Below are 15,327 nucleotides of genomic sequence, written 5' to 3'. Positions count from 1 at the left end.
TAAAAAATTACAATACAAAAAATCTGCCGTAAAATTATATCCACATTGTATTCTACATTTGTCATTGTGGCATAAGAATAAATGAAAATGTAATGTAAATATAAGAGGAAAAGATAATTAATGCGGCTGACATGGACCTGTCAAATCAGTTATTGCCACCTCACATTTCCTTGTAGATGTCACACTTTGATTGGCTGTCGCTCAGCTCCAATCATGTCATTTTAATATTTCTATATCTTCAAATAAAATTAATAAAGAAATATATTTTTTTTCAATATAACTCATTTAAAAACAATTTAAATTACAAATTTGTTCTCAAATCCCAAATCCAAAATTATTCCAAATGAGTTAAGCTATTACATATAAATTTAAGTTGTAAACATGAGCGTTGAATTGACATAGTGCTTGTACTATCTATCTCAAAATTAATATTTTGATTCTCACATCTTAGATGTAAAAAAAAATATAATTTAAATTTTATGTCTTCAATAATTCTATACTTTCAATTTTTTTTTGTTGATGGATTTCCGAATTTTTTAAAAACTTTAAAGAATATAGATTCAAATTCTAAATTTGTAATTTAACCTAAATGTATAGGATGGAATTTGGATTTTTTTTTTTTTAGACCATGATAAGGTTTTTCTACAATATGTGTAGTAGAAGAATCGGACATTTAACCTTAAGTCGATAGTCAATCGTCTATAATTATTCCAAAACTATACATCTTATTTTTTATAGTTCTATTTTAAACAAATATATGACTTTAGTTTATATCTCATCAAATGAATGAATCTTTTTAGAATTGTTTTGAAATAAATAAAATGAGTCAATTTATATATAAATATAACAAATATCTGCCTATTAACATAGATAACGATACTGATAGATTGTGATAGATATCCACTGCGATTTATCATGGATAGATAATGATATTTTACAATATTTATAAATATTTTAGTAATTCTACCTTTCAAAATAATTACCCTCCTTTATAACATGAAAAAAAGTTATCTGAAAAAAATGTGTGAAATATTGAGTTATTATTTGAAATAAAGATGAAAAAGAACTTAAACAAACAGTAAAAAATGAAATATTTAAAATAAAAAATTGATGTAATTTGGTGAGATGAGAAGGAAGAAGAGGGTAAAGAGTAGAGTTAAGTGATGCTTACGTCCGGAGGGAAATACAATTTTGTTCTTAATTTTTGAAGTTAGAGAGAGAAGATAAACAGTGGAAATGAAAGCTTAGAGAGAGAATTCGATTTGAAATTGTGGAGTAGAACTGTTTGCAAATGAAAACGAAATTGAAGATTTCGATCATGAAACGCCTTGACGACGCTCCAAAGACGCGGCGTATACGTTAATCTTCACCTTCAATCAGGTCAATCTATGCTTTTACTTCCATTAATTCTCTTTGCTTCAACTTCACACTTCATTCTCTCAATTCCTTCTTCTATTCCTTCGCTGCTTTCCATTTCCAGATTCCCGATGCCCATCGCAATTCAAGGTTTGCATGCGATTTCAGTCAATTCTCCTATCTACATTTGTATCAACTGATCGATTTTGTTTATAGTTTTTCCCCTTCCGTTTTGTTTTTAATGAATCTGTGATCTGTGTGAAATGGTGAAATAAAGAAGTGTCTGCTAATTCAATTGGTTTACCGACACCATCAAAACCAGGTAATGATCAACTAGAAGGTCTTTTAATTCATCTCGATCCTCTTAGATGTGGCCACGACACCATCCGGTTTTGGTGGGACGGTGTTTCTTTTGCATCAAAAGGTGTTATTTGCTTAGCTGCCAAGATCTTTATTTATCTTTTCGACAACTTTTCATTTTCAGTAAACGAGATCATCGTTAAGAAACATATTAGATTTCCTATACGAATTATTCAGGATGTTTCATTATTTGACGGTGAAGAGCTTTTTTTTTTAGCAATTGAAAATTTGTTATTAATGTTGCTGCTGAAGTTTTGAAGACTAGCTATCAATGATCTACTATATTTTTGATGAACCTTGGAGCGCCTTACAGTATTTAAATTCATATTCTAATTTACTTATGTTTCATTTCTTCTCAAGTATGAAATTACGGAGCTGTTACAAAAGCTATCGTTTCCTTTATCGAAGGGGTGACTTGAAATAGACACAACATTCTGCTGTAACATGCCTGGCTTGGATATTTATTCATAACTATTCTTCTCCTTTTTCTTACATCTGGATAATTCTATACCATTGCTCATATGTTTGGGAAGTGAAATTGAATGTTAGCTCATGATTTATTTGGTGCAGCATACTCCCTTTTCTATATGCTCAGGCATGGGCACTGGAGGATTAGTGGCCTGAATTGATGTGAGATGCAGCGGTCACGTAGAGCTCTTCTGCAGAGAAGAGCTTTAGAGAAAACTACCAGTGGGAGGAATCGCTTGTATATGTTCTTTCTGTCCCTAGTATTTGTATTCTGGGGGCTATTCTTCCTCTTTAGCTTGTGGATCAGACAGGGCAACAGTCGTAAAGGTCAGTATCTAACTGAACTTTCTTTATCTCTCTTTTTATTTACAATGATCTGAGAATCTAATCTGAGGAATTTCTCTGTTATACAATTTTTATTTCATATTATGGGTATAGCATTTGTTTTCTTTATATTTGAGATGTACAGTCACCACACCGCTAAATTTTTTTCAGTTCGATTGTAAATAGTTTTGCACACGATACAGAAATTGAGTATATTAGCATGATACATTTCTTTCATGGTGATTTTGAATCGGATGGCTTCCCCTTGATTTTTTCCTATTGAATGTGAGCCTGCTTTAGACTAGTATGCTTGTTAGTTTTAGAAATGACTTTGCCTTTCTCTTGTTTTTATTTTAGGAGTTTGGGTATAAAGTATTTGATAGTTTGCAGAGATTTCAAAGTCGGCTGTACCTTTTGATTTTCAATGGTTTGTGACACTTTCTAGGAAACAAGGATCTGATTGTTTCTACTAAAACAATACTAATGAATAAAACCTGAATTAAAGTAACCACAAAAGGGTTATAAGATCATAGGACAAAATGTACTATTTTCTGGGGGAAAATGTATGTTGCAATGTCTACACCTTCTTCTGCGGATTTGAAGACTGCAGATCAGTTTAGATCACTGTAATTACTTTTACATCATACATGGCAGAATCGATTTCCTCTTTTCTTAGTTAACAACACGTTACACACGTTATACACGATCATGTAAATAAATAAGAAATAACTACTTATGCTCAACTCTGTTTGTTATTTAGATGGCTGCACCAATCTACAAGATAGCATATCAACTTGGAATGAATCCAAGTACAGAAATTACAAGCATTCTGAAATAATTACTGAAAGCCGTCAGAATAAAAATTGTTCAGTTGCCCTTCTAAAAGATCGGTTCATAGACAGTGCAAAATCCAGAGCCTATGATGATGATATCTTTGTTCGTGAAGAAAATGTAAATCATGACAATTTTGATGAGAATGTAAATTTGCTTGCTTTTGGAGAGCTGCCTGATGTGAAGAAAAATGATGGCTTAGGAGGGAATTTTCAAATTGATAATCTAAACGCTGATCGCCTATCTCATGTTTTACCCCTTGGCCTTGAAGTTTTCAAAAGCAGAGCATTTATCTCAAAAACCAAAATCAGACCTGGTCAAGTGGAGAGTACTTTACATAGGTTAGAGCCTAGCGGTGCAGAATACAACTATGCAGCAGCTTCAAAGGGGTCAAAGGCATTGGATTTTAACAAGGAAGCCAAGGGAGCCTCAAATATATTAGAAAGGGACATTGACAAGTACCTCAGAAATCCATGTTCTGCTGATGAAAAATTTGTTACCTTGGAACTCTCTGAAGAAACGTTAGTGCGTACAATTAAAATTGCTAATTTTGAACACCACTCTTCCAATTTGAAGGAATTTGAGCTTCTTGGGAGTTCGGTTTATCCTACAGATGTTTGGATAAAGCTTGGAAACTTTACTGCTGCAAATGCAAAGCATGCTCAGAGTTTTGTCCTAAAGGAGCCAAAATGGGTAAGATACCTTAAATTAAGACTTTTAAGTCATCATGGTTCAGAATTCTACTGCACACTAAGTGTCTTTGAAGTTTATGGATTGGATGCCGTCGAGGAAATGCTGGAGGATTTGGTTTCAGTTCACGACAATACCTTCATTTCAACAGAACTTTCTGCAGACAGTGAACCAACGACAAAGTACGACAGCGAACATCATAACTACGACGGAGAAATATCCTCTTCAAGGGAGGACGACTTACCAGATAGCTTTCAAGAACTGCGCCATCATCATCAAGCAGGCAGGATGCCTGGGGACACTGTTCTAAAGATACTAATGCAGAAAGTCCGCTCATCTGATTTAAACTTGTCTATCCTGGAGCGGTATTTGGAAGAACTACATTCCAAATATGGAAATATTTTCAGACAGTTCAATGACGATATTCGAGAGAACGACATACTCGTAGAGAAGAGTCGTGAAGACATAAGGAATCTCCTAAGAATCCAGGAGAGCATTGTATGTCAATTCTTACCTCCGTATGATTCTGAGTTATTATTCAAGATTGATCTCCATAACCTTCAATCCATGAGTTTAAATGTTTTCTTTGCAGGGTAAAGATGTTAGTGATCTCATTTCTTGGAGGTCCTTTATTTCTCTGCAGTTGGAAAATCTACTAAGAGACAATGCAATTCTCAGGTTAAACCCCCACTTTGCTTCATTATTTTATCTTTGTTTCTGAAACCATTCTAAATGAGTGAGTATTTCTTGTTTGTAGATCTGAGATTGAGAAGGTTAGGGAGAAACAGAGTTCTCAAGAGAACCAAGGAGCTACAATGGTGTTTGTATGTATGATTTTTTTATTATTTGGTGTGGCAAGGCTGTTCATAGATATGGTGGTTAGTGTTTATACAAGAACAAGTATGGAAAAGAAGAGTAAATCTGGGAAATTTTGTATGACTTCTTCCTGGATTTTGTTGCTACTGAGTTGTAGCATCTTCATTTTCATACTTTTGTAGTTTCATTAGTATGTAATGTATCCACACTTACAAATTTTGTCCACTGAATCACTATACTATGCTTGCAAATATAGTCATAGCTCAACCCACATACTATGTGGGTTTAAATTTCCTACAAAAATTTGATCTCATCTATTAAAGTAAACATATTTTAGTAAGCATAAAAGATGGATAAATCTATAAAATGCTATCCATAATAAATAATATCTAAGGCTCTGTTTGGTAACTATTTGGTTTTTTATTTTTGTTCTTGAAAATTAAACCTATATTATCCGTATTTATTATGATAATTTGTATCTTTCTTAAGTACAATTGTTTAATTCTTCAGTCAAATTCCAAAAATAAAAATAACTTTTTGAAAATAACTTTTTTAGTTATCAAAATTTGGTTTGATTTTTTAAATCATTGGTGAAAAAGAGATAACAAATGAAGAAATTTGGAGGTGAAAGAAGTATCTATATACTTAATTTTTAAAAACAAAAACAAAAAACAAAATGATTATCAAACCGGGCCTAAGTTATTATAGACAATTTTTAAAATTATGAAGGTAAAAAAAAAAAACTATTTTGGTTCATATACTTTAAAGTTCATTCAATTTTAGTCCTTATACATTTAAAATATATTTAATTTAGTCCCTACTTGTTTATTATTCTTTTTTTTTTAAAAAATAAAATTTTTGTTATTAGTATCTTCACTCTAAATATAGAAAACATATTCACATATTATACTTTCTTGCATGAAAATGATTAAAAAAAAAAGATATTCTTTTGATTCTAAATTTTAGATATTGTCTCTATTTGGTCCATAGGTTTTAAAATGTTACACATTTAGTGTTTAAGTTTTGAATTTGATTTCAATTTAGTCCCTAAGTTTCAAAATCTTATAATATTACCCTTGAGATTTGAGTTTTGTTTCAATTTGGTCCTTAGATTTCAAGATTTTATATTTTTTAACTTTAATTTTTTATTAAATACTTACTTTCAAACATTGACATTAATATTGATTAATTAATTAAAAAAACATGCAGTGAGTTTTCAAATTTAATTTTAAAAATGATGGAAAATAGGGAAACTTAATTAATTAATTATAATTATTTTAACTATTTTAAATTTGTTAACGTACATTAACGTTAAAGACAAAAAAAATGAGTATTTAATGAAAAAATTGTAGTGAAAAGTGTAAATTTTGAAACATATGGACCAAAATGAAGCAAAACTCAAATGTCAACGATAAAATTTTAACATTTTGAAACCTATGAACTAAATTGAAACTAAACTCTAAATTTATGGACTAAATATGTAACATTTTGAAAGTTAGAGACTAAATAGGAACTAGACCCAAAATCTATTGACCAAAAACTTATTTTTACCAAATGATTATTATTATTATTTAGTTAATCTTGATTAAAAAAACTTTCAACGACTAAAATTTTTTAAGATCTATTAAAAGTATTAAAACTAAAATTTTGATAAATAGACTAAATTTGGAAAGTATACATTAAAATTTAAGCGGATTAAGATAGAAAACAAAAAGATTCAAAAGGAAAGTATTATCAACATATTTGGAAAGTGGTGCATCTAAATTGTGGTGGGGAAGGAAATTCATTACCAAACCCTAAAAATCCGTCGAACATAATACCCCAATTAACATAATCAACAATGAAGATCTTTGCTTCTTTTTAGAAGGCAATGATGCATCCTGAATTTCATTGTTTGTATCTGTTACACCTCATGAAAGTCATAGAGTAGACACAGATTGTTGGGGTTTGTGCCCTAAAGTCTCGTGTCTTGTAGTTTGTAAACAACTTTGTATGAACACTTGTGATATATAATATAAATGATATTTACTTCACTACTTGACTTTGCACATTTAAATGTTTTTTATTTTACCACAAACCAATAAATATAATATCCCTGGTTGTCTTTATGTAACTTAAGCATGTATGTAGTGACATACAAGTGGATCATGTCTTAAGTGATAACAAAAATAATCTGTAGTATATGAACATAGAAGGGAAACCTTATCCTGGTAATATTACGGACGCGACCCGCTTTGTGGAATTGTTACAAATATTGTGACTTGGCACAGATGGTCTGATCCTGATCATTCTTGTAGTGGACATGCGAGTGGGGGCGTCCTATACAAAGAGTTTGTATAAGAGTGTTAATGTCTTGTCATATAACACCGTTCATGATTGAGACTTCACTTCACTAGGATGACCATAGGTAACATGACCTTAATCCTGAGTGAGTTGGGAACTTTTGCCATTGAGGGCGGTCCTTTGGTTTACATAGGTGCGAGTGGCCAGAATGCCAACTCAAACCTACCATTTTGGGGATTCGTTTGATTTGGGAGCTGGGAACTTAGCTTCACAAGATGGAGTTCACTCCTTCCCCAAAGTAGGGGTAAGTAGATAGATTGCTCTCTTAAGGGCTGATCCAGGGGCTTGAACGATGTGGCGCCATGCACCTTCTCATGGCACGAGAGGTGTTCACACATAGTAGAACTATGTTGTATTATTCATTAGAGGGATTAGTGGTACTTAAGGAAGAAGATGTAATTACAGGGGAAAAACGGTAAATTGACCTGCTGTAATTACGAGCATCTGTGAAGGGTCATCGTATTGATGATTGGTTATATCCAATGGACATAGAAATATATCTATGGAAAGAAGAATTCAACTGTCGATCTTTAATGGAATGTCTGGCAGTTAACAGATAGTGGATATTGTGACTAAAGAGTTTAGTTAGCTATTCACGTACCATTGGAGCTTCGAGCCATAGGTCCTTAAGGTCCCTTTGGTAGCTTGGATACAAGTTAAGAATCAGTTTTTGGGTCAGCTTGAAATGTTCAAATTGACAAGAGAAAGTTCGATTATATATGATATAATTGAACGAGTTAATTAAATATGATATAATTAACTTTATGTATGAGATACATTAATTTGGAGGAAATTGGATATAAATATGATTTATATCTAGTAGAGAAAAATATTATAATTAATATATGATATTAATTTATATGTTATGAATATGATAAGATCACATTCATTGAACGGTTATAAAGGAAATGGGACGGCGTCTCTTCTGTTCAAAATAATGGATGAGTGCATTATAAATAGCTGACGGTGTGCAGGAGTAATGTGCGCGGACATTGTGAAAAAGATAGTGTCATCGTTTAGAAAATCAGTGCCTATATGATAGTGACTGCACGATCGCTTACATATACGATATTGCTAAGCGATCACTTACTGATTACGCTGTCGCGCGCTGTTAACTAAATGATCGTTTACCTTTTCCTAAGCGATTGTTTAGCTCCCGATATTTACTAAACGATCATATAGACGATCGCTTAGTTTTTCCTACGCGATCGTTTGGACGATCGCTCGCTCTTTTCCTACACGATCATTTATATGATTTCTTACCTTTTCCTACACGATCGTTTAGATGATCGCTTACTTTTTCCTACACGATCGTATACTTCACCTAAACAATCAAGCATCTTGTCTATACGATAGACGACCTTATCTCCCACTTGCTTGATCATTGTGTACGGTCTCTCTTTCTCCTTCCCTCTACCAAATCCGAACAAAGCTCACACTTTAGATTCTCACTCCAAGAATACTGAGGGCTCTGAGTGGTCTTGTCTTCTCCGTTTCCTTCTGTCCGGGTGGTGATTGTTCGAGGTAGACGGTTGGGTTTTAGACTCACTGTGAAGGAGAACTCCTCATCTGGTATGATCTCTTGATCTCTTTAGCATTATGAATGCATATTAGTATGTTTTGAATGTATATGCAGTAATTCTGTCACAATAAATTGGAAAGATCTAATTCCGCTCGTAGGTACTCTTGAATAAGAGTTCCTTCAATTGGTATCAGAGCACTCAGTTTTCTGATATTTCAATTCATTGCTGCAAAAGAATTGCAAATACGTTCTTGGTGGGTGCATTTCTACACTGTTTAATCATTAAATGTTGTGGATGTGTGGATTTATGGATGTTTTCATGGATGTTAGCCTCGGTTTGATTTAATTTTTTTACATTTGCGGTTGTTTGTAAAGGCCCATGCGTTTTTGGGCATTAATAATCGTTATCGAGTCTATATTCAAAGTCTGTTTGAGTTTTGAGTTGTTCGTGAAGGAGATCGGAGCTAGCGTTGTGGTTCTTCGAGGAAGGAGACGATTAAGGGTTGATCGCATCAGTTAGATGATAGAGTATGCGATCAAGGATTGATCGCATCGTGCAGACAATGGGGTATGTGATCAAGGGTTGATAGCATCGTGCAGACGATGGGGTACGCGATCGCTGATAATCGCATTGTATAGACGATCGGGTAAGTGATCAAGGGTTGATTGCATCGTGTCGATGAGCGGTTCCACGATTGCTGAGTATCGGGTCGTGTAGACGATGGGATGCTCGCGTATCGCTTAACGCGCACACACACTAGGAGATCGTTTTGGTCAGTAAGCACCATCGCTTAGTAACTGACTAAACGAATGCTTAGTAATGCCAGGTAAATCGTTTACCTGTCATCGCATTAAGTGATCTCATAGAAGATCGTTTTAGTCAGCAAGCTTCATCGCTTAGTAACTGACTAAACGATTGCTTAATAACGGCAGGTAAATTGTTTACCTGTTGTCGCGCTAAGTGATCGCATAGATGATCGTTTTGGTCAGCAAGCTTCATCACTTAGTAACTAACTAAACGATCGCTTAGTAACGCTAGGTAAACCGTTTACCTGCCGTCGCGTTAAGTGATCGCATAGACAATCGTTTTGATCATCAAGCTTCATCGCTTAGTAACGGACTAAACGATCGCTTAGTAACGCAAGGTAAATTGTTTACCTTTCGCCACGTTAAGCAATCACATAGACGATCAAGCTTCGCAGCCTCGTTGTCGTCTACGCGATCGTTTAACTTTGATTCTATCGTCTAGTGCGCGTTGGACGATCGTCTACCTACGAAATTTACTACACGATGGAGTCCTCCTGGCGGTTCAAGACCCATTTCACCTATGAACCGTTTTGCTCAATGAAAAATGTAATAGATAGGGTTATTTCATTCCGGTTTTTGTAAAGGCTCATCTCAGTCCATTAATCCTTTATTTATTACATGTGATGTATGTTTTTAATGTCATATGGTTTGCATATATAGTAAATCCCACCTTAGGTTATGCATTGGTCATGCATCATCTCTTTATTGTAATTATTATAATTTAGAGAAGCATGTTTTAATTTACATAAGTACATGCTCATGCATCATATAATATAAGGGTTATATTTATGTATGTTTTATTTTTTTTAACGTTATATTTATAAGAGTTATAAATGTGTTAGTTGTTTATTTATAAATGGTTATAAAATGAAATTAGAACTAAAATAATTAGTAAAAGATTAATATGTCGCAAGTCTATCTATAGTAGACCTTTTGTCGAAGGTGGGTTTTGTCTAGGCTGGGGTACTTAGGTAATTTAGATAGATTTGGTGCATGCATGCAAATTAAGGCCAGTCCATTAAAGAGTTTAATGGACTGCTTGGATTTGTTTTCCTTTCTTTCTTTTTCTTTCTTTTTTCTTTTCTTTTTTTTTTTTTTTAATTTCAAAGACAAAAGTTGTTTTTGAGCAAACTTAATAAATAACTTAGATCATCATCAGTAGTCGGATTGTAAATCCCTAGGTAGAACATTCAATGGGAGGTTCTTAGGGCATTAACTGATGCTTCATTTTCACCTCTCGCGTTTCTCCTTCATAGTTCACACCGTGAGATCTACCCTCAACCTCGAGGCACCTTTGGCATGTCCCCCTAACGGATAGTGTTTGAGTAGGTCAATATCAAGGTGGATGAAAAGAATGTTCATAGTAAGTGGGAGCGGAAAGTGTGACAACATATCCCTCGGTCTCCCTCGTTGGATTAAATAAAGTTTATGCACATCGCCTCGTGGCACCCTAGGTGTGTCTCCCTATAGGATGGTTGTTTCATGCATCGCCTTATGTCGAAGTTCACACTCAATATTGATGTTACATCATTTATGACGTGCAATTCGACTCAAAGATCAATAAATCATCTACATATAGACACAAGATAGTGTAGAGGTTATTATCAAACTTATGATAGATGCATTTGTCACTTTCATTGACCTTGAAACCTTTAGATAGGATAAGGTTGTCAAATTTTTCATGCCATTGCTTAGGAGCTTATTTTAGTCCATATTTGTCTAATTTACACACCTTATTTTCTTGACCATGGACAACAAAATCTTCAGGTTGTTCCATGTAAATCTCTTCTTTAAGTTCACCATTTAGGAAAGCAGTTTTTACATCCATTTGATGTACTATGAGGTTATAACGGGCAGCGAGAGAGAACAGGACACAGATAGAGGTAATTCTAGTTATAGGGGAGAAGGTGGCAAAGAAATCTACGTTTTTTCTCTGTCTAAATTCCTTCGTTACTAACCTGGCTTTTAAATTTGTCGACAGTCCCATCAGGTCTAAGTTTCCTCCTTAAGATCCATTTGCACCCTATTGCCTTACATCCTGAGGGTAGATCTACTAAGTGTCAAGTCCTATTTGACTCAAGTGAGTCCATCTCATCATTTATGGCTTCTTGACATAGGTTGGCATCTACTGAAGACAGGGCAGCTCTTAGATCTTTAGGATCTTTTTCTACATTGTAGGTCAGGAAGTCATTTCCGAAATCTTTGGCGGTTTTAGCTCTTTTGCTTCTTCTAGGTTCTGGGTCAGTTTCCTCTCTAGGGTTAGGATTTCTAACTAGGGTTATACCACTTGAACCAGAGCCCCCACTATTCCTTGATTTAAAAGGAAGCCTATCTTCAAAGAAGTCGGCATCATTTGACTCAATGATCACTTGGTTCACTAGATCATAGAATCTGTAGGCTTTACTATTTAAGGCATAATCTATAAAGACACACTCATAAGTTCTACTAGCTAACTTTCTTCTTTTTGGGTCAGAAATCCTTACAAAGGCTAGATAGCCCCATGTTCTAAAGTAGGACAAGTTTGGTTTCTTATTCTTGAGAATTTTGTAAGGTGAAGCTTTATTTTTAGATTTCGGGATTCTATTTAGGACATAACACACGGTAAGGATGATTCACCCCACCAATAAGACGCGACTCCTGAACTAAGTAAAATAGAAACTACTAGCTCAGCTAAAGTTCTATTTTTTCTTTCGACTTTTTCGTTCATTTCAGGAGAATAAGGTGCGGTCTTTTCGTGTATTATTCCATGTGAGTTAAAAGAATTCATTAAAACTGTCCGAGTCGTACTCGATTCCCCTATCACTACGAAGTCTTTTAACTTTTCTATTAAAATAATTCTCTATTTCAGAAACAAAAAGTTTGAAGGCATCAAAAGCATCACTTTTGTTTTTTAGCAAGTATACAAAAATAAAATCAGAGCAGTAGTCAATAAAAGTAATGAAATATATTTTACTGTTTCTAGTCAATATGCCATCAAATCCACATACATCAGAATGAATCAAATCTAAAGGCTCAGAATTCCTAAATACAGATTTATGCGGAGTTTTAGTAATTTTAGCCTGACTACAATACTCGCATTTATCAAAATCATTTGTGGATAACTTAGGTATCATTTCTAGCCTAATCATGTTACTAATTAAATTCTTATTCACATGATAGAGTCTAACATGCCAAATATTCATAGAACACAACATATACACAGAAGATTTCATTTTATTAAGGTCTAGATTTAATTTGAACATTCCCTTAATTGCATACCCTTTCCCTACAAATACATTATTTTTGATAAGGGTATATAGGTCTGCCCCTATTATTTGAGTAAACACGACTTTGTTGAGGAGATAGCCCAAAACCAAATTCTTTCGTATCTCTGGAGTGTACAGAACGTTATTCAACGTGAGGGTCTTCCCAGAGGTAAATTTCAGTTCCACCTCGTCGGTTCTAGCAACTTTCGTGGAGTGGTGATCTCCCAACAAAATATTCTTATCCTTAGTTTCAGTATAAGTTTTAAATAGACTAAGGTCGTGACAGACATGGCGCGTCACGCCGGTGTCTATCTACCACCCTTGACAACCACTGATCTCATTTACTTTTGTGATCATGGCGACTAAAGTTCTTCTATCAGGTTCGCCTGACCAGTAGGACGACACTTGTTCCTATAGTTCGTAGCCATGTGCCCAGGTTGATTACAATTAAAGTAGAGGAACTGTACCGTTTCTCCTGAAGGGGTTTTTTTTTTTTTTTTTTTTTTTTTTTTTTTTTTTTTTTGTTGGTTCTGGTTGCTGGAGCCACGGTTCTGACCTTTCCTCTTTGTCCCCTTAGGTTTTTGGTTAGGTTTTACCACGACAGAGGCGGGTTTCCTAGGTACTGCGTTCACCTCCTCCCTTTGGTCCTGCTTCTGGGCTTCTTCCTCGATCCTTAGCCGGGTTATAAGACTCTCCAAGGAGAACTCCTTGATCTCATGCCTCAAAATGTTCTTACAGTCTTTCCACAAGGGGGGCAATTTATCAATAATAACAACAATTTGGAATTGTTCATTTAGAGGTATACCTTCAGTAATTATCTCGTGGGCTATCTTCTGGAGTTCATGAGATTGGGCCTCCATAGATTTTTCATCCGTCATTTAGAACTTGAGATAACGGCTAACCGCATATTTCTTCGACCCAACTTCCTCGGTGTCATACTTCTTTTGTAGGGCATCCCAGACCTCCTTCGCTGTCTTCATTGTACTGTAGTAGTCATATAGATCATCAGTCAAACCATTTAAAATGAAATTCTTATATAGAAAGTCTTTCTCCTCCCAGTCAGCAGCTTCTTTTATCTGTTGTTCAGTTGATTCTTCTAAAGGGACGATCAGCTTAGCTCTTGTCCAAGCTTTAGCAACTTTCTTGACGGTGAGGAAGAACAACATCTTTTGCTTTAACCGCTTGAAATTCGCTCCTTCGAACCGGAATGGACGGTTGAGGTCAGATATCTCATTGTTGCTACTGAGGGCCATTGATGATGTCGAAACGTCTTAAAATTGTTGGAAACTGCAGGGCCCTTAGAATGACGAACTATAAACCGTCAAGGCGTGGTGGTCAAGCGAAGAGCACAACCTACAAAACAGAAACTCGTTATAGGTTGAGTCGTAGAGCTCGCTCTCTTTAAGACGTTTCGTGGCTCTGCCCAAGTGTGCAAGCAGGTCTGAAACTTGCCACGTCGTTCCCAAGATAAAACAATCAAATAAAAACCGATCGAAAATACACTGTTACCGACCGGAATGTACACCCTTTCTAAATTCACTACTCGGAAAGCTAAGATGGAGGAGGAGAGGAAAATGAAGTTTGTAGAAGTTAGAAATGAATTCTATATTTTTCGAACTGTTAAAGGCCTCGCTTTTTATAGGCCTTCAGCGTCGAACGGTAGGGAGCGAAACTTGTGCGGACATTACGGATGGGCAACGATAGGGTTCGGAACGTTTGACCGTTTCCCCCTTTATTTTGGTTAAAAAATAAAATAATATTTTTTTATTAAAATTAATCACACATGCACTTGGCTTGATCGGATGAATAGCGGCGCACATGTGAGATGTCCATGAACCCACATTAATCTATCTCCTCACTCCCTCCAAAACATAGGTACCCTTTAAGGCTCAAACCCAAAACACAAGGTTGGAGTACATAAAGAAAACTTCCAACACCAAATTTTCCAATGTGGGATTCTCCAACCAAAAAAGTTGGTTTTCTCTTTGTTTTGAAAGTTAAATTTTCACCCAACAACTATATATAATCTATGCTACATTGTATTTAAATTTATATTAACACCACAAAGCTTATGCTACATTTTATGATGAAGAAAAATCATCAACGCGGACAAAATAATCCAACTTAAGCATGAGTTTATTAGTTCACACATTACATTACATCAACTAAAAAGTTGAAGGTTCAAATCATAACAATCGAAAGAAAAAGGAAAAAAAAATTAAATTGTTGCAATTTTATTTTAATTTACTTTTGCTTTAGTGTTTCAAAATATTGATCAAATTCATGCCATGAAATTATGAATATAATTGACTAAAAGACTTAATAATCTCAAGCCTCTGAATTATTTTTGCCCCACTTTTTAAATTTTAAGAATTAAGAATTTTCACCGAGTTCTGGAGAGTGAGACCAAAGAGTGAGATTGTGAGAAAAAGGGAGGAAGGTATCCATTTCACGTGACGAGGCCAGTTTGGTAATTTTACCTAAATTTGACATTAGAAAAAGATTAAAAAAAGCATAAAATAATAAAAAATTAACTATAATATTTCATGTAATAAACCCAATTAT

At 34.6% G+C, this 15,327-nt stretch overlaps 1 protein-coding gene across 5 annotated transcripts; it reads left to right on the top strand.

Moving 5' to 3' along the window:
- Positions 1–1,123: 1,123 nt before the first annotated feature.
- On the top strand, positions 1,124–5,148 carry LOC120076327 (SUN domain-containing protein 3-like). 5 transcript variants are annotated; one of them, XM_039030121.2, is made up of 7 exons: positions 1,169–1,380; positions 1,481–1,506; positions 1,679–1,780; positions 2,287–2,511; positions 3,269–4,527; positions 4,622–4,707; positions 4,787–5,148. In XM_039030121.2, exons 4-7 carry the CDS (start codon positions 2,352–2,354, stop codon positions 5,025–5,027), a joined length of 1,746 nt encoding a protein of 581 aa, XP_038886049.2. In that variant the 5' UTR covers positions 1,169–1,380; positions 1,481–1,506; positions 1,679–1,780; positions 2,287–2,351; the 3' UTR covers positions 5,028–5,148. The 5 variants fall into 5 exon arrangements, with proteins under 5 accessions (XP_038886048.2, XP_038886045.2, XP_038886049.2 ...); XM_039030117.2 differs by lacking the exon at positions 1,679–1,780 and having other exon boundaries at positions 1,133–1,380; XM_039030119.2 differs by lacking the exon at positions 1,679–1,780 and having other exon boundaries at positions 1,481–1,678.
- The last annotated feature ends 10,179 nt before the right edge of the window (positions 5,149–15,327 follow it).

This window comes from Benincasa hispida, chromosome 4, assembly GCF_027475165.1.
Source record: "Benincasa hispida cultivar pf3 chromosome 4, pf3_genome.v1.1, whole genome shotgun sequence".
In the NCBI taxonomy this organism is placed as follows: domain Eukaryota; kingdom Viridiplantae; phylum Streptophyta; class Magnoliopsida; order Cucurbitales; family Cucurbitaceae; genus Benincasa; species Benincasa hispida.
Note: the sequence above shows the minus strand (reverse complement) of the source record. Positions and strands in the feature narration are given on the sequence as shown.